Raw genomic sequence first — 19,105 nt, forward strand, 5'->3', positions numbered from 1 at the left:
GCCCCCAGCGGCGGATGCGGTACTGCATCCTAAGATTCGGCAGTGTAATTCAATTACACATGCTGGATCTTCTGCCTAACTTTGGAAAACTGCTTCTGTGGATCAGTTCCAAAGTTAGGACAAGGGATACGATGGAGTAACAGCAGTTACTCCGTCGTATCTCTTTTGTGGATCTGGCCCCACATGAAGATTTTTTTTCACATTATATTGAATTAATAAGGGGTTTTAGCGCCGATTTTTTCACTTTTAACACATACAACCCACCGCCTTAGGCCTCGTACACACGACAGAGAATCTCGACGTAAAAGAAACATAGTTTTCCTCGACGAGTTCCTTGTCGGGCTTGACGAGAATCTTGTCAAGCTTTCCTTGCATACACATTGTCCCCTACGTCGATTTTTCGGCGTGGGGGGGTCTCCTTACAACCCATACCAGACCTAAGGGCCTGGTATGCTCCTGGGGGGGGGAACCCATGCCGGTTTTGAATTTAAAAATTGCCGTGGAGTTCTCCCTCGGGAATGCATACCAAATGCAGTCGCTTGAATGGGCCTTTACAAGGTGTGACTAACTTTCCACATTGTAAAACCAGCCCTAGTTTTGCGCAAGCAAAATCGGAACTTACGCAGAAATCACAGTGCTGAAAAGCGTTGTGGATCTGCTTAAGTCCTCATTTGCATACTCAAAGCTGCATTTCAATGAGAAATGCCCCCAGCGGCGGATGCGGTACTGCATCCTAAGATCTGACCGTGTAAGTGTCTTACACATGTCAGATTTTCTGCCTAACTTTGGAAAAAGCCTTTTGAGGATCGTTTCCAAAGTTAGGCACAGAGATAAGCAGGCTGAACAGCAGTTCCGCCTGCGTATCTCTTTTGGGAATCAGGCCCCATGTTTGTGTATGATAGACTATGACCAGCACCGCAATTTGAGTCATTCGGGAGTCTGTGCGTTGCTCCAGGCGCTGTGTGACGCTAATTTGGGCTGAACACATGTGACTATCAAAGTCCAGACGCAGCTGAGCTTCACCCAAACACGCTCAGTTCTCTTTCTTATTTCACATGAAACATCTGCTTACTCCTCTGCTATTTTATAATATTTGTTTGTCCTTATCATGCAATCTCAAAGGACGTTGCAACTTTTTCCAACAAGTGCTTGCCAGCAAATCTGTTTGAGAAGCTAAAGTCCTGTGCCCACCCTATGAAAAAATAAGATCCGCAAAATGTGCGCAGCTGTAACTTAACATTTTAAACACATCGTGATGCTTCCATCAAGGCAAGCAAGGCCAGAGATGGACCCTTCAGGACCGGGCACAGAAGGAGCTGCAACACTGGCTAACCCCATCTTCATGCCACTGCCATGGGGCTTTAAGCCAATTGAAAAAACCTAAGGTTTTGCTTAACTCTCTATCTTTCATGAATCCAGGCTCTCTGTTGCTTTATATATATATATTGTAGCAAGAACTCATCTATGTGGTCTTTTATTAAACCTTTCAGTATCTTCCCAACTATAGAAGTTAAACTAACAGGTCAATAGTTACTTGGTAAAGACTTTGACCCCTTTTTAAAAAGGAAGTAACCCCTGATGGGTTTTACTTCCTCTTTATTTCCCTGCAAAGGTAAAGCATGTGTCACTTACCTGAGACCAAAGCCTGCAATGTCACCCTGTCCCCACTTCTTTCTGGGGCCACGAACTCTGGCTCTGTGACTGGACGGAGTTGCGTGACGTCACTCCCGTGTATGTGCGCGAGAGCCGAAAGTCACGGCATGACCCCTTTAAAAACGGCATGATCTGCTCTTTCTAAAGTGAGCATGTGTCAGACATTGTCGCATGCGTGTAGACATCGGCGCACGGTTTTATTGCAAATATCCCCTAAACCGTGGAGGTTTGAATGATATTTCCAGCACCTACAGGTAAGCCTTAATATAGGCTTACCTGTAGGTAAAAGTGGTTGTACAGAGTGTACAACCACTTTAAATATAGGCACCACATTGGCCCTGCGCCAATCCAGTGGTACTATTCCAGTCATTAAAAAATCCCCCCAAAAATTTGACACAATGACTTTGAAATCACCAAGCTCAATTCTTTTAGGATCTGTGGGTGTATTCCATCTGGTCTATGTGCTTTATTCCCCTTTATTCTGTCTAAATATTTCAGGACCATATCAATTTAGAGTCATTGTGAATCATTTAAGGCTGTGTCAATACCCTTCCTATGGACATAAGCTCCCCTGTACTCCTTTGTATACACAGAGCTGAAGAAAGTATTTAATACATTTGCTTTCTCTTTGTTGCCAGTCAGGCTCTCCAGATAATAATATATTTGAATAATCTTTTGTCTTACTTTTTTTTGCTCGGTTTTCTTTTTACAAATTCTGTTATATTCTTTGTAACATTTAAATGATGATAGTGTTCCTTGTGCTTTTTTTTTTTATATATTTTTTAAAGCACTTTTCTTATTTATTATAGCTGTTTTAAGAGGAACATACTGTGATTTCTTCAGAATAACAAAAGGTAGGAATCTGCAACAAAGTTTGTTAAAATCCTTGCACTGTACATAGATCACCCAGAGGGGAATGTGTTTTCTCAACAAAAGTGGAATTGCGCTTTAAAGTAGAAATGAAGTTTTCCATGTACAGTCAAAACTTTTTTGGGATAGAACAGAGATAGGTTAACCACTTAAGGACCGCCTAACGCCGATATACATCGGCAGGATGGCACGGCTGGGCACAATCACGTACCTATACGTGATTGTATAATGCCCAGTCGCGGGCGTGCGCCCGCAGCGCGCACCCGCGACACGGTCCAAAGCTCCGTGACCGCGGCACTCGCGGACCCGATCGCCGCTGGAGTCCCGCGATCGGTCCCCGGAGCTGAAGAACGGTGAGAGCTGTGTGTAAACACAGCTTCCCCGTTCTTCACTGTGGCGCTGTCATCGATCGTGTGTTCCCTTTTATAGGGAAACACAATCGATAACGTCACACCTACAGCCACACCCCCCTACAGTTAGAAACACAAATGAGGTCACACATAACCCCTTCAGCGCCCCCTTGTGGTTAACTCCCAAACTGCAATTGTCATTTTCACAGTAAACGATGCATTTTTAATGCATTTTTTACTGTGAAAATGACAATGGTCCCAAAAATGTGTCAAAATTGTCCGAAGTGTCCGCCATAATGTCGCAGTCACAGAAAAAAATCGCTGATCGCCGCCATTAGTAGTAAAAAAAAAAATAATAATAAAAATGCAATAAAACTATCCCCTATTTTGTAAACGCTATAAATTTTGCGCAAACCAATCGATAAATGCTTATTGCAATTTTTTTTACCAAAAATTGGTAGAAGAATACGTATCGGCCTAAACTGAGGAAAAAAATTGTTTTTTTATATATTTTTGGGGGATATTTATTATAGCAACAAGTAAAAAATATTGCATTTTTTTCAAAATTGTCACTCTATTTTTGTTTATAGCGCAAAAAATAAAAACCGCAGAGGTGATCAAATACCACCAAAAGAAAGCTCTATTTGTGGGAAAAAAGGGACGCCAATTTTGTTTGGGAGCCACTTCGCACGCCCGCGCAATTGTTAGTTAAAGCGAAGCAGTGACGAATCGCAAAAAGGGGTCTGGTCCTTTAGCTGCATTTTGGTCCAGGTCTTCAGTGGTTAAAAACCATTATAAGGTTCCTTTTTTTTTACTCTGTCCTGATGAGTAAATTTTCCTTCACTTCCTAATGTATCTTTGTGTATGGGCAGCAAAAAGACCACAATAAAGAAATTAGTTGTAGATCCAAAGTAGCAAAAATTCCTCCGTAAGGGGATCAATTTGGTATTCCACGGGTCACTTAGTACAGTCCAGGTAATAAAGGTATGCACGGTCGATCAATCCAACTGCAGTCCCAGGATGTTTGCATAAATCACATGTATGCCAGTAGCCATATTATGTAGGTATGGAGTATATTGGTGAAGCAATTTCCTGAGATACGGATGGGCCGCAGGGACTGGTGGCTCATGTGTGTCATAAAGGTGTGCTTGGTGGGATAGTATCAATGGTGGCAATGGCAGGGGGGAGATATCCCTCTCCCTGCACACCAAGCACCACACGCTGCAGCCTTCATGTACACAGTCCTACTGTTTCCGTGGCTCGTAAGTAGCTATGAGTAAGCACCCGACCTTGGTGTGAAACATGTAAGTAGATACCTGTAGTTCACCTTTGTATCCGGCACTTGAATAAAAAAATTGCATAAGAGTGCAGCCGTCCAGCCTTCTTTTCTTCCTAGCGGGGGTTGGTTGGTGGTATAGTGTCAGCAGGGGGGTGGATATGTAAACCCAACAGGGTATAGATTGTTCCAGTGTATCTCACCACTCCCCAGCACTTACAAGCTGTCCCAACCGGGCGCCAAACTGTCCTCCTATTCTTACAAGGGGGAATTATCCCGCACCCTACACACCAAGCACCACATGCTACAGCCTCCACGTGTACCATCCTGCTAAATCCACGGCTCATTCCCAGGGGAAGCCAGAGTGTCCGTAGAAACCAATCTGTGTCCGGACATCACCAACATGTTTCACGCATCAGACAAGCTTCTTCGGAGCGAGGAGAGGCATTGAAGTGAGTGTCCTTTATGTTCTCTACAGCTATCGTGTTAATTATCCCACACATTTAAAGTCCCATGCACATCCACCCCTACAGACTTTCATCAATCACATAGGTAGTAATAACTGAGTCCGAGTGCAGCATTCTAGTGCCTACTTGGTTGCAACCCTACGGAATTAAATTCAATTTATTCCCCTAGTCTGCTGTTATAAACCCAAAAATAAAGTCAGGGGTGCATTATAGGCAGGCATAGGGGACATAGACATTGACCAGTCATCCGCCCATTCTGCTCTGCTCAGCGGTGGATAGGTGGGCATATCCCCTGCTAAGCAAGCGGATCGCAAGCAGAGTCCGCCCCGTGTGAGAGCGGCCTTAGTATGTTTGTATATACAAGCGAGATAGCGACCTTAGATTGTTGCTTACCAATCACATTATGACCCTTGCACCAGTTTACTGATGTCAAAACCTGGAACAGACTGATGATCCACCATATCAAAAGAAGACCTTGAGGTAACCCATAGCTGTGTACAGGTACGCCCAGGGTTCGCATACCTCTTAAGAACTGCTTTTCTATATGTAAGCAAATTAAAAACAGATTCACTCATCCATAAGACAATTGTAATTTGTGAATTTTTTTAGATTTTAAGTCAAATAAGGATTCTCAATCTCTGCTCACTCGTGTTTGTAAAGTGCAATGTTTATTTTAATATTTTTTGTGCATTTGCATCACTAATCATAAGGCATCAAACATACTGGATTAATTTTTATCTGCCATTTTTTTTTCAAGAACAAAATTATATTTCTGAGCACGTAAAGCGTAAAAATGAAAGAACAAAATAAACACGAGCAGGTGTTAATGCAGATAATTTTCTGAAGGCTAAAATATGTCTAATAGATGTCTTTAAATTAGGGGATGTTGAAATAGTCATATCACAATAAATAATTACAAAGTTAAACTTCCCCATGGAATATTGTAATTATCTACCTCAAATTCATATTTCTGGCAGGGTAAGTGCGCATTAGCGGGTTTCAGAAAACATTAGCATTATTCTGATTTTCCAATCAGCCATTAGGTACCATCAGTTTATTTATTCATCTGCATTAGTTATCAGGATGAATAAAAAAAACAGGTTTAATACCATTTAACGTAAAGTAGAACAAATTTTATTAGTGACCCTTAGAAACCAGATGAAGAAAACTGGTCAAGCGGGTCCCAAATTAGGGATGATAAAGGGATGAATGGTGTGAATTCCAACATCCCCAGCATCTGAAGGACATGGTGTACCCTACAGGTTCTACATATCATATAATTGCTAGAAACACAGCAGCATCTAGTGCCCTGGTGCCCAGCTTGTGGGCAATATATATTTGTTACTAGCTGTTCATCTCTTGGACTCCAGCAGTCAGTAGTTTGAGTGGGAGCATTGATTTGTGAAGGGGTAATAACAGTGATCTCTACTAGCCTGATGTCCCCAGTCTTCTGACAATGTCCGGATGACGAAACACATTGGGTGGAGTCTATGTACACCAAAATAATTTGGAGGGATGGCCTAATACTTTTGTCAATATAGTGAATGAGCACGTTTGGGGCGGAAGAACTTGACTGGCCTGGAGAGGGGATTATGGTATGGGGTTGTTTTTCAGGTGTTGGGTTCGGCCCCTTTAGTTCCAGTGAAGGGAATTCTTATCTCATCTCACCTGAGTCTGCCATCTTCTGCTGCTGCCCCTCCTGGGATGATCTTGGTAATAAAAATGCCTGGGTCATCTCCTACGTGAGGATTATCTATACCTCCGGCAATGCTAAATCCAAGGCCAGCATTTCCCTAAAACAAAAACAAAAAAGAAAACTGAGAACACATATAGAAATGTATTTCTGGAATACGAACGGAACGGAATAGTGCATTACTAAATCCTGTATCGTTTATACACCTATTATCTAATTTTCCTAATTGGATACTAAGAGAAGGATATGATAAAAAAAACAACAACATTGGTAGAGCTAGAGTTATCGGAGCAGGACCAGTGGAAAGTCTCCATGTTGGTGTTTGCTTCCCTTCACTTCCTGTCCCAGAGTTGTATCAGTAGATCAGGAGATCAGTGGAAATCTGTCCAAAGTGAGAGGAAATCCCCTCTTAGGGTCACCATACACATTACAATCTGACTACACCATCACCTCAAAGGCCCGTACACACGATCAGATTTTCCAACAACAATTATGCTCCATTGGACAATTGTTGTCTGAATTTCCAACAACAAATGTGGGATAGCATGCTTTAAAATTTTCCGACAACAAATGTGTCTTGTCGGATTATCCGATCGTCTGTACACAAGTACAAACACGCATGCTCCAAACCAATGCTAACCATCAGACAACATTAGCAGAAGTTGCCCAAAGCAAGGCGCTAAAGCGATAAAAAACCACATACTTTCATGTATGTTGGCTGAAAAAGTTATGCCGTCTATATGCAGAACAATTTCACAGGCCAACGCTGTTCGCACAAAATTCCATGGATTTGCCCGATGGAAATCCGATTGTGTGTACGAGGCTTTAGACTTATTGTAATACTGTAGATGCAGGGATTTTAGTGTTAGGGTGGACTTACACTTTCACCTTTTAAGTTAACCAGCATGCGATTGGCTGCTGGGACTGCCCAACATCCTTGCAACCAATCACCTGATGGTTAATGTGAAAGGTTAACTAAGGCGGCTCTCGCCCCCCTCCCTCCAGTACTGTGCTGTCTCCCACTCTCCGCTTTGCAATGAAGATGGGAGCGGTGGAGGCAGCAGAAGGGAAGCATAGGCAAAGCAGGGAGTGGTGCCTGTGATCGATTGGGTAGATCGCAATATATTGGTTGCCGACCCCCACCTTAGACAGTTGTCACCAGATTAGGTAGCAGCAGTGGCGTACTAAGTGGGGGTGGGGGGGGGGGGGCGGGCCACCCCGGGTGCCACACACTGGGGGGTGTCAGGCCGGCGCCCCGCCTCTGCAACTGAAGCGGAGACATCGGGCAGGTTGAGAGACAGGGGCGGGTTGAGGCAGTGGGCGGGTTGAGGCAGTGGGCGGGACGCCAAAGCGCTGTAATGACATATCCCACAAATTGCCTTGTCTCTATGGTGGGACTGCATAAGGCAAGACTGCAAAGCGCAGCCTTCTGTATTTGGTGTGAATTACACCTTAGATATACTTTAACATAAACACTAGATCTATAACACATAAATATCCACATACTGTTAAATACTTTTTCCCTGTAATGCTAGTCTCCCATGTATACCAGTATCAGATGCATTAGCACAATGCATTTTTTTTTTTAACCTGAGGGCTAATGATCACTAATTGCCTATTTTCAAATGGCCGATCGAAAGTTGCTCTCACAGCCAACTTGTTAATTGCCTCGGTTGTTTGGCACATTCTTCTAGTTTATGATAATTCAGTGTGTATTTTTGGAGACACAGCGTGTTGACAAGACTGATGATTCAACTATTTAACTTTTTCGGCATTACCAACATTTCTAAAACTTTGCAAAAAAAAATAAATAACCAAAACCCAGGTGCAGCTCTATATGGATGCACATTTAATGGTAAACTCGGGTATAAGCAAATACAAGAATCATGTGTATTCTTCCTTGAATCTTGGAATGTTTTGTGTATTTCTTCCAAATCTGTCCAGAAATCCAGTGTGAGACTTTTTCTCTGTAATAAAGACTGCTCACTGCTGCTCTCTCTCCTTGTGCAGGGTGACTGGTCTTGTCTCCGCCCCCTCCTGTAGTTTTCTATAGGCAGTATGTAGTGGGTGGGGCCTACTGGGTCCCTCCCACAGCTCTGCTCTCAGCACAGGCTATGCACAGTGATGATGTCACTGCTACTTCTACAAGGCAATATCCAGGCTTGCAAAGAGTTTTTGTATTTTTAGACTGTATTTAATAATATCCGTTTTGGCCACACCCAACATAGCTTAGTCACGAACACTTTTTGCTGCATGTTGTCTCCATGTCAAGTTATCCCTATTTATCAGCATATGGTCTTGGGAGGTATGTTATCATGAAATCTGAGGATGAATTGCTGCACTGTGGAGGGAGATACAGAGGTTAATGTTGACATATCCTAAGGCCCCATACACACGAGAGGATTTATCCGCAGATACGGTCCAGCGGACCGTTTCCACGGATAAATCCTCTCAAAGATTTCCGCAGATTTCTATGCGATGGAGTGTACACACCATCGCATTGAAATCCCCGCGGAAATCCTCTGCCGATGACGTGTCGCGCCGTCGCCGCGATTATGACGCGGCGACGGGCGCGACGCTGTCATATAAGGAATTCCACGCATGCGTCAAATCATTACGACGCGTGCGGGGAATCCCTTTGGACGAATGGATCTGGTAAGTCTGTACAGACGAGCGGATCCATCCGTTGGAATGGATTCCAGCAGATGGATTTGTTGTGCAGCACAGCAAATATTCGATCTGCTGAAATCCATCCCAGAGGAGATTTCTCCGCGGAAAAAGATCCGCTGGCGTGTACACACCATAGGATCTATCCGCAGAAACCCATTTGCTGGGATTTATCTGCGGATGGATTCTATCGTGTGTATTGGTCCATAGTCTAGCTACAGTTCTAATTTAAAGTCATAATTGGAGGTCTACATTTCTACATTTAGAAATTATAAAAAAAAAATGAGTTTTTGCAGTGCCTTGAAAAAGTATTCATACCCCTTGAAATTTTCCACATTTTCAGCAAGTCTGTAAAAACATGTCCAAAAACACAAATAGAAGGGAAGGCCCCGTACACACGGCCGAGGAACTCGACGTGCCAAACACATCGAGTTCCTCGGCCAGTTCAGCACTGAAGCCGCCGAGGAGCTCGGCGGGACGAGAGCTCCCATAGAGCAACAAGGAAATAGAGAACATGTTCTCTATTTCCTCGTCGAGCTCCTCGTCGGCTTCCTCGGCCGAAAGTGTACACACGACCAGTTTCCTCGGCAGAATTCAGCCAGAAACTCGGTCGGAAGCTGAATTCTGCCGAGGAAACTGGTCGTGTGTACGGGGCCTAACACCATCAACAGCTAATGCATTTAACACTTCCTTAGTGCTTAGTCATAGCTCACTATGGTCGGAAAGTGGTTAATAAATCAACTCCAACGTGTTTTTACAAAGAGACAATTGTTATTTACAGTGCCTTGAAAGAGTATTCATACCCCTTGAATATGTTACAACCTTAAAGCGGTTCTCCACCCTAAAGTGAAGTCCCGCTGATCGGAACCCTCCCCCCTCCAGTGTCACATTTGACACCTTTCAGGGGGGAGGGGGGTGCAGATACCTGTTTAAAGACAGGTATTTGCACCCACTTCGGGCCCGGCATTCACGGGCAAAAGACGGGCATTGCGTCACATCCAGTCGCCCCCCCCATTGTGTGCTGGGAACACTCAGCTCCCAGCACACAGCGGGAGCCAATCGGCGGGCGCGGCGCGACTCGCGCATGCGCCGTAGGGAACCGGGCAGTGAAGCCGCAGCGCTTCACTTCCTGGTTCCCTCAGCGTGGATGGAGGGGGGAGCAGCAGGGTGACGAGCGATCACTCGTCATCTGCTGCGGACGCCGCTGGACTCCAAGACAGGTAAGTGTCCTTATATTAAAAGTCAGCAGCTGCAGTATTTGTAGCTGCTGGCTTTTAATATTTTTTTTGGGCGGAACATCCGCTTTAAATGTATTTTATTGGGATTTTATGTGATAGACCAACACAAAGTGGCACATAATTGTAAAGTGGAAGGAAAATGATAAATGGTTTTCCAATTTGTTTTCAAATAAATATGTGAAAATTGTGGCGTGCATTTGTATTCAGTCAATACTTTTTAGAACCACCTTTCGCTGCAAATACAGTTGCTAGTTTTTGTTGGGGATGTCTCTACCAGCTTTGCACATCTAGAAAAGTAAAATATTTTCCCATTCTTCTTTGCAAAATAGCTCAAGCTCTGTCAGATTGTATGGAGAGTGTCTGTGAACAGCAATGTTCAAGTCTTGCCACAGATTTTCAATGAGATTTAGGTCTGGACTGTGACTGGGCCATTCTAACACATGAATATGCTTTGATCTAAACCATTCCATTGTAGCTCTGGCTGTATGTTTAGGGTCGTTGTCCATCTGGAAGGTGAACCTTTGCCCCAGTCTCAAGTCTACTGCAGACTTCTAACAAGTTTTTTTCCTATCAACTCTGACCAGCTTCCCTGTCCCTGCTGAAGAAAAGCATCCCCACAACATGATGCTGCCACCACCATGTTTCACGGTGAGGATGGTGTGTTCAGGGTGATGTGCAGTGTTAGTTTTCCGCCACACATAGCGTTTTGATTTTATGCCAAAAAGTTCAATTTTGGTCTCGTCTGACCAGAGTACCTTCTTCCATGAGTTTTCTGTGTCCCCCACATGGCTTCTCACAAACTGCAAACAGGACTTCTTATGACTTTCTTTCAACAATGACTTTCTTCTTGCCAATCTTCCATAAAGCCCAGATTTGTGGAGTGCACGACTAATAATTGTCCTGTGAACAGATTCTCCCCTCTGAGCTATGGATCTCCAGAGTTACCATGGGCCTCTTGGCTGATTCTCTGATTAATGCTCTCCTTGCCCGGCCTGTCAGTTTAGGTGGACGGCCATGTCTTGGTAGGTTTGCCATACTCTTTCCATTTTCAGATGATGAATTGAACAGTGCTCTGTGAGATGTTCAAAGCTTGGGAACATTTTTTATAACCTCACCCATGCATTAAACTTCTCCTGACTTTATCCCTGACCTATCTGGTGTGTTCCTTGGCCTTCATGATGCTGTTTGTTCACTAAGGTTTTCTAACAAACCTCTGAGGGCTTCACAGAACAACTGTATTTAAACTGAGATTAAATTACACTATTTACTAATTAGTTGACTTCTGAAGGCAATTAGTTCCACCATATATTAGTTAGGGGTATCAGAGTAAAGGGGGTTAAATATAAATGCATGCCCAACTTTTCAGATATTTATTTGTAAAAAGAAATGTAACCACTTCAAAACCGCACCCCATCATATGACGTCCAAAAAGGGGATCTCTTATCCCGGGTGGACGTCATATGACGTCCTGTACTTTGTGCGGGGATATCTGAATGATGGCTGCACCTAGAGGCATCATTCAGATATAATTTTCTTCCGGCGGCGATCCTGCGCACCATAAGAATGATCATAGCGGCGGTTCCGCTGCTTGCTCGTTCTTATAGGCGGCAGGACAGGACATCCCCCCTCCCTGCCACCATCCGGTGCTTCTCCGGGCTCTCACGTGCCATCGGGGGCCTGGAGAGATGATCGCCGTCCATCGGATGTGAAGCATAGAGATGACTGGTGACCAGATGGTCACCAGTCATCTCTATGACCGTCGGAGGCTCGGGCGCGATGTGATGACTTCACGCCCAGGTACCCGCAATTGCAGCTAGTGAGAATGAGATCTGTGAATTTTTTTTCACGATCTCATTCTTTCCAGCCTGGAGGAGACATGTGGGGTCTTATTGACCCCACGTCTCTCCTTAAAGAGGACCTGTCACACACTATTCCTATTACAGGGATGTTTACATTCCTTGTAATAGGAATAAAAGCGATCGAAATTTTTTTTTTTTTTTTAAAAGGTGTAAAAAATAAATAAATAAGTAAAAAAAAGAAAAAAAAATGTAAACGCCCCTGTCCCCGTTAGCTCGCGCCCAGAAGCGAACGCACACGTAAGTCCCGCCCACGTATGTAAACGTCGTTCAAACCACACATGTGAGGTGTCGCCACGTGCGTTAGAACGTGTGCAATCATTCTAGCAGTAGACCTCCTCTGTAACTCTAAACTGGTAACCTGTAAAAATGTTAAAGCGTCGCCTATGGAGATTTTTAAGTAACGAAGTTTGGCGCCATTCCATGAGTGTGCGCAATTTTAAAGCATGACATGTTAGGTATCCATTTACTCGGCGTAACATCATATTTCATATTTTGCAAAAAAATTGGGCTAACTTTACTGTTTTGTTATTTTTTAATTCATGAAACCATTTTTTTTTACAAAAAAAAAGCCTTTGAAAAATTATTGCTCAAATACCGTGGAAGATAAAAAGTTGCAATGACTGCCATTTTATACCCTAGGGTGTCTGCTAAAAAAACCCCATATATAATGTTTGGGGGTTCTGAGTAATTTTCTAGCAAAAGAATGATGATTTGTACATGTAGGAGCGAAGTTCCAGAATAGGCCCGGTATGGAGGTGGGTATATAAGCCCGGTATTGAAGTGGTTAAAACCATTTATCATTTTCCTTCCACTTTACAATTATGTGCCACTTTGTGTTGGTCTATCACATAAAATCCCAATAAAATACATTTACTTTTTTGGTTGTAACATGAAAAATATTTGGAAAATTTCAAGGGGGATGAATACTTTTTCGAGGCACTGTACATTTCTTGGAAAACAATTCAAAACAAAATCCTAAGTGAAACACTGTTAATTTAAACAGGAAATTATCATAAAAGAACTAACCATCTGTTATTATTTTTATTTAAAGCTCAGTGATTTTACAAGTAAAAGGAATACACCAGTCTCCTGGGTGCCACCTTTGCCATACCATCTGTGAATACAGAACATTACATATTTTCCTACATCAATTTATAGTCAAGTTTTAAATGTATATACAGCTCAATACTGCAGAGAAATCTGATGAATCAAATAATTCCTCTCCAATCATGGGCCCATTGTTAGCTTTTGAAGGATGTCAGAGGTCATTTAGCACATAATAGTATCTAAATAGTAAAGGGTTAGAACTGCTATCAGGCTTTTATTGCTGTCTGTGTCTCCACTAGGTAGATTCATGCTCTCCAGTGGTGTATCTGGCACAGGCAATGGGTGTGTTTGGCAATGGGTATAGCCAGTTGTAAGAGCAAGCACCACTGGGCAGATGATTTTCCACCCAATGGTGCCTGTATAGTTCTGACACACTACAATCTGAGCGCCAGTCATCCTGAACTCCACCTATTACAACCAGCAGGAGCCATATCTTTAACCAGTTCCCGACCCCCGCATGTACATATACGTCCACAATATGGCACGTACAGGCACATGGGCGTACAGGTACGTCCCCGCCTTACCCGGGTTCGGGGGTCCGATCGGGACCCCCTCCGGTACATGCGAGGGCCGGGAACGGTGTACGGGAGGTCCGGGAGGAGGGGGCGGCTATTGGTTTCCAGCCGTCCCCTCTCGATCTCCCTCCACGAATGAGCTTCCACCTGAGCCCTCCCTGCCTGTGTAACTGTAAACACAGGCAGGGAGGAAGTGACGTTTTCTCCCCTCTGGCGGTCTTTTCGTCCGGTTCCAGAGGAGAGAAGACGTCAGTACTGTGAGTTGCACCAACAGCACACTGACACAGCACACATAGGTACATAACCCCCCCCCCGATCACCCCCCCAGCACCCCCAGATCACCCCCTGTCACAGTGTCACTGATTGCAGTGATCATTTATTTTCTGATCACTGCTTTTAGTGTCAGTGTGACAGAAAAAAGTGTCAGGGCAGTTAGGTTTAGGCCCCTTTAGGTCCAGGGTAGCCCCCTACCCCCCCCAATAAAGGTTTAACCCCTGATTGCCCCTAGAGTTAACCCTTTCACCCCTATTGCCAGTGTCACTAAGCGATCGGTTTCTGATCGCTGTAATAGTGTCACTGTTGCCGCTAGGCAGTTAGTTTTTTTTTAGGTTCGCCGCCAGGTTTATATAGCGTTAGGTACCCCCATAAATAAAGGTTTTAACCCCTGATTGCCCCTAGAGTTAACCCTTTCACCACTGATCACTGTATAAGTGTCACTGGTGACGTGGTTAGCCAGTTAGTTATTTAGTTATTTTAGGTTCGCCACCAGGTTTTTAGAAAGCGTTAGGTACCCCCATATATTACCGAATAAAGGTTTTAACCCCCTGATTGCCCCCTAGTTAACCCTTTCACCAGTGATCACCGTATAAGTGTTACGGTTGACGCTGGTTGGTTAGTTTGCTGTTTATAGCATCAGAGCACCCGCCGTATATAACCCAATAGGTTTAACCCCCTGATCACCCGGCGGGTGATATAAATTTAATTTTAGCGCCAGTCAGGGTCTGCGTCGCCCCAGGCAGCGTTAGGTTAGAGCCAGTACCGCTTACACCCACTCGCTAAGCATACACCCCCCTTAGTGGTATAGGATCTGAACGGATCGATACCTGATCTGATCAGATCTATACTAGCGTACCCAGCAGTTTAGGGTACCCAAAAACGCATTGTTAGCGGAATCAGCCCAGATACCCGCTAGCACCTGCGTTTTCCCCCTCTGCCCAGCCCAACCCACCCAAGTGCAGTATCGATCGATCACTGTCACTTACAAAACACAAGACACATAACTGCAGCGTTCGCAGAGACAGGCCTGATCCCTGCGATCGCTTACAGTTTTTTTTGAAGCGTTTTCTACATTTGCTTTTCTATAGTCAGGTGCTTTTTTTACCTGTGAATCCTTACCATTGTACCACTAAATTTAGAGTCCAAAATGGCAAACCGAAGGTACAATGATAAGCAGGCCTTGGAGTTCATGTGCATGTCAGATAGTGAAGAGGAGGAGGTCACGCATCTGACAGATTCTGGCTCAGAATATGAACCCATTTACGACAGCGGCTCCATGTCAGATAGCTCGCACGACGAAGTTGAGGTCCCTGCTAAGGCCAGGCGTACCCGATCCCATTCTGATGTTGTTGAGCAGCAAGAACCGCAGGACCCTCGTATGGAGCAGAGATCCAGTACTAGCGCCGCTATTCCTTCTGGTGAATTGGCAAGCACCAGCGGCCTAGTACACCCTGGTCGTTTATCCAGCACTGCAGTAACACTTGGTGACGTGGCGAGTCCCATAAGTGCAGTTCAAGCTGGCGATGTGGCAAGCACAAGTAGTGTCCCGCTGCCACCAAGAAGAAGACAGAGACAGGCCCGTCGTGCCCATAGTGCCCTTCCTGTAGAATTTGCCTATCCTGATTGGGTCCCCACCACTTCTACAGCACCTGTACTTCCCCCATTCACTGGCCAACCCGGTATTCAGGTGGATACAGCGAACTTTACGTCACTTGATTTTTATTCGCTGTATTTCACGGAAGATCTCTATAGATCTATTGTGGACCAGACTAATTTATATGCTGGTACCTACATCGCCGCTAACCCCCAGTCTCGCCTTGCCAAAGAATGGAAACCTCTCGAGGTTTCCGAATTTAAGACCTTTCTGGGCCTTACCCTCAACATGGGCATACACAAATTTCCGTCATTGCGGATGTATTGGTCCACACATCCCATCGACCATATGCCCGTTTTCTCTGCTCACATGGCCAGGAAACGATACGAGGCGATCCTGCGGTTCCTGCATTTCAGTGACAATGCACTTTGTCGTCCACGTGGAGACCCTGAATTTGACCGGCTCTACAAAATTCGGCCCCTCGTAAACCATTTCAACGAACGTTTTGCAGCCTTGTTTAATCCCCAGCAGGTTGTATGCGTTGATGAGTCCCTGATTAAATTTGCTGGCCGCTTGTCTTTCAAACAGTACCTTCCCAGCAAGCGTGCCAGATACGGGGTCAAGCTCTATAAGCTCTGTGACAGGGCCACAGGCTACACATGGAGCTTTAGGGTTTACGAGGGAAAAGATAGTCAGGTAGAGCCGGAAGGATGCCCAGATTACATGGGGAGCGCTGGCAAGATTGTTTGGGACTTGGTGTCACCCTTATTCGGAAAGGGGTACCATTTGTATGTGGACAATTTTTACAGCAGCGTGCCACTTTTTAGCCACTTATTTGATCAACAGATTGGAGCATGTGGCACCGTGCGACCTAATCGCCGGGGCTTCCCCCAGCGGCTTGTAGATGCCCGTATTAGGCCGGGGGCGAGAGCCTGCTGCAGATGTAAAAATTTGCTCGCTGTGAAGTGGCGGGACAATAGGAATGTTTTCGTTCTTACCACCCTTCACGCAGACACGACAGTCCAAATTCATACGGCGACTGGTGTTGTGGAGAAACCCCTCTGTGTCCACGAATATAACCTTAATATGGGAGGGGTGGACCTCAACGACCAGTTAATGGCGCCGTATCATATTGCCCGTAAGACGAGACGCTGGTACAAAAAAGTGTCTCTACATTTATTTCAATTGGCTCTACTGAATGCTCATGTCGTATACAGAGCTTCAGGACGGAATGAATCCTTCCTTCAATTCCAGAGGGATATCATCACAGAACTCCTGTATCCAGGCGGTACTGTACCTCACCAGCCCCTACCAAATGCAGTAAGCCGACTGCATTAGAGGCATTTTTCTTATGTCCTCCCGAGTACCCCTACCCAACGAGCCCCCCAAAGAAAATGTCGTGTCTGTACCAAGCGCGGATTTAGGCGTGACACCCGTTATTTTTGTCCCAAATGTCCTGCCAATCCTGGTCTTTGTATTGGTGAATGTTTTGAACGCTTCCACACACGAGTTAATTATTAGTGTAGGGTGAAACATTTCACAGGCTAGGCACACTCACACAGGGTCTCCCAAGATGCCATCGCATTTTGAGAGACCCAAACCTGGAACCGAAAAGTTGAAGTTACAGTTCACAGTTACAAAAAAAAGTGTTAAAAAAAAAAAAAAAAAAGTAAAAAATAAAAACACACAAAAAAATATAAAATAAAAAAACCAAAAATAGTTGTCGTTTTATTGTTCTCTCCCTCTCTATTCTCTCTCTATTGTTCTGCTCTTTTTTACTGTATTCTATTCTGCAAAGTTTTATTGTTGTTATGTTTTTTCATGCTTGCTTTTCAGGTATGTAATTTATTTTACTGTTTTCAGGTACGCCATTCAGCTGTTGCGCGGACTTATTTATCTTGACAGCAACAGCGTTTGCTCCCACGATATATAAAGCCGCGACTCCAGTGCTGTAGGAGGTGATTTCACCACCACAGTTAAAAAAAAGAGCATATATGCCGAAGCATGGGGACAGCAGGGGCGGAGGAGCGATTTTGCTCCTAATGCCGCGTACATACGGTTGACATTCCTACGGAGGCTTTCCCGTGGAAAAGTCTGACCATGTGTACACGGCATAGAAAAGTCCGACCGTGTGTACGCGGCATAGAATAGTCCGACCGTACGCGGCATAACTTTTTTGCGGGAGGATGCCCCTATGCTTCGGCATATATATATTTTAGGCACAGGTTGCGTTAAAAAATGTTTTATTTTTTACTATGTTTTTTTATAGGTATTTGCTTTGCAGGTATGGTATGATCTTACTGTTATACTGGAATGTTACTTTGTTTTAATGTTAACCATCATTTGCTTAGCAGGTATGCCATTCAGTTGCAGTGCGGATTTATTTAGCGTGACAGCAACAGCGTTTGCTCCCACGATATATAAAGCCGCGACTCCAATGCTGTAGGAGGTGATTTCACCACTACAGTTCAAAAAAGAGCATATATGCCGGAGCATGGGGGCATTAGGGGCGGAGGAGCGATTTTGCTCCTAATGCCGCGTACATACGGTTGACATTCCTACGGAGGCTTTCCTGTGGAAAAGTCTGACCATGTGTACACGGCATAGAAAAGTCCGACCGTGTGTACGCGGCATAGAAAAGTCCGACCGTACGCGGCATAACTTTTTTGCGGGAGGATGCCCCCCATGCTTCGGCATATATAAATGGTGCATGTATGCCCATCATTAGAAGTGGGTGGATGAAGGGAGGTATTCTAATGGTGGGCATACCCACAGATCAATCTTTTTTTTGTTCAGCCAACAGGCTGCATGAAAAAAAAAAAAAGATTACAATACATGTCCAACAAGAACCATCAACGTACTGGTATGTTGCTGGACTTTGAATGGTTATACCAGAATGATGCCTGCGGGTTTAGGCATCATCTTGGTATCATTCTTTTCAGCCAGCGGTCGGCTTTCATGTAAAAGCAGTCCTAGCGGCTAATTAGCCTCTAGACTGCTTTTACATTCAGTGGGAGGGAATGTCCCCCCCCCCAGATATAAACGGCGCCATTGAGAATATGGGACAGCATTTTATCACACCGATCTTGGTGTGGTCAGATGCTTTGAGGGCAGAGGAAAGATCTAGGGTCTAATAGACCCCATTTAAAAAAGTACCTGTCACTAACTATTGCTATCATAGGGGATATTTACATTCCCTGAGATAACAATAAAAATGGTAAAAAAATAAATAAATGGAAGGAACAGTTAACAAATAAAATAAAAAAAGCAAAATATATAAAAAAATAAAAAAAAGCATCCCTGTCCCCCCCTGCTCTTGCGCAAAGGCGAACGCAAGCGTCGGTCTGGAGTCATATGTAAACAGCAATTGCACCATGCATGTGAGGTATCACCGCGAAGGGCAGATCGAGGGCAGTCATTTTAGCAGTAGACCTACTCTGTAAATCTAATGTGGTAACCTGTAAAGGCTTTTAAAGGCTTTTAAAAATGTATGTAGTTTGTCGCCACTGCGCGTTTGTGCGCAATTTTAAAGTATGTCGT

The 19,105-nt window shown here is 44.4% G+C and overlaps 1 protein-coding gene across 4 annotated transcripts in view; it reads right to left on the reverse strand.

Moving 5' to 3' along the window:
* Window positions 1-19,105, reverse strand: part of DLG2 (discs large MAGUK scaffold protein 2) — a 2,211,856-nt gene that overhangs the window by 713,443 nt on the left and 1,479,308 nt on the right. For all 4 annotated transcript variants that reach the window (XM_040339977.1, XM_040339976.1, XM_040339980.1 and 1 more), the window contains one exon: window positions 6,285-6,409. In XM_040339977.1, coding sequence (XP_040195911.1) covers window positions 6,285-6,409 — 125 coding nt within the window. The remainder of the gene's footprint in view (window positions 1-6,284; window positions 6,410-19,105) is intronic.

The sequence above is a fragment of the Rana temporaria genome, chromosome 2 (genome assembly GCF_905171775.1).
Source record: "Rana temporaria chromosome 2, aRanTem1.1, whole genome shotgun sequence".
NCBI lineage: Eukaryota > Metazoa > Chordata > Amphibia > Anura > Ranidae > Rana > Rana temporaria.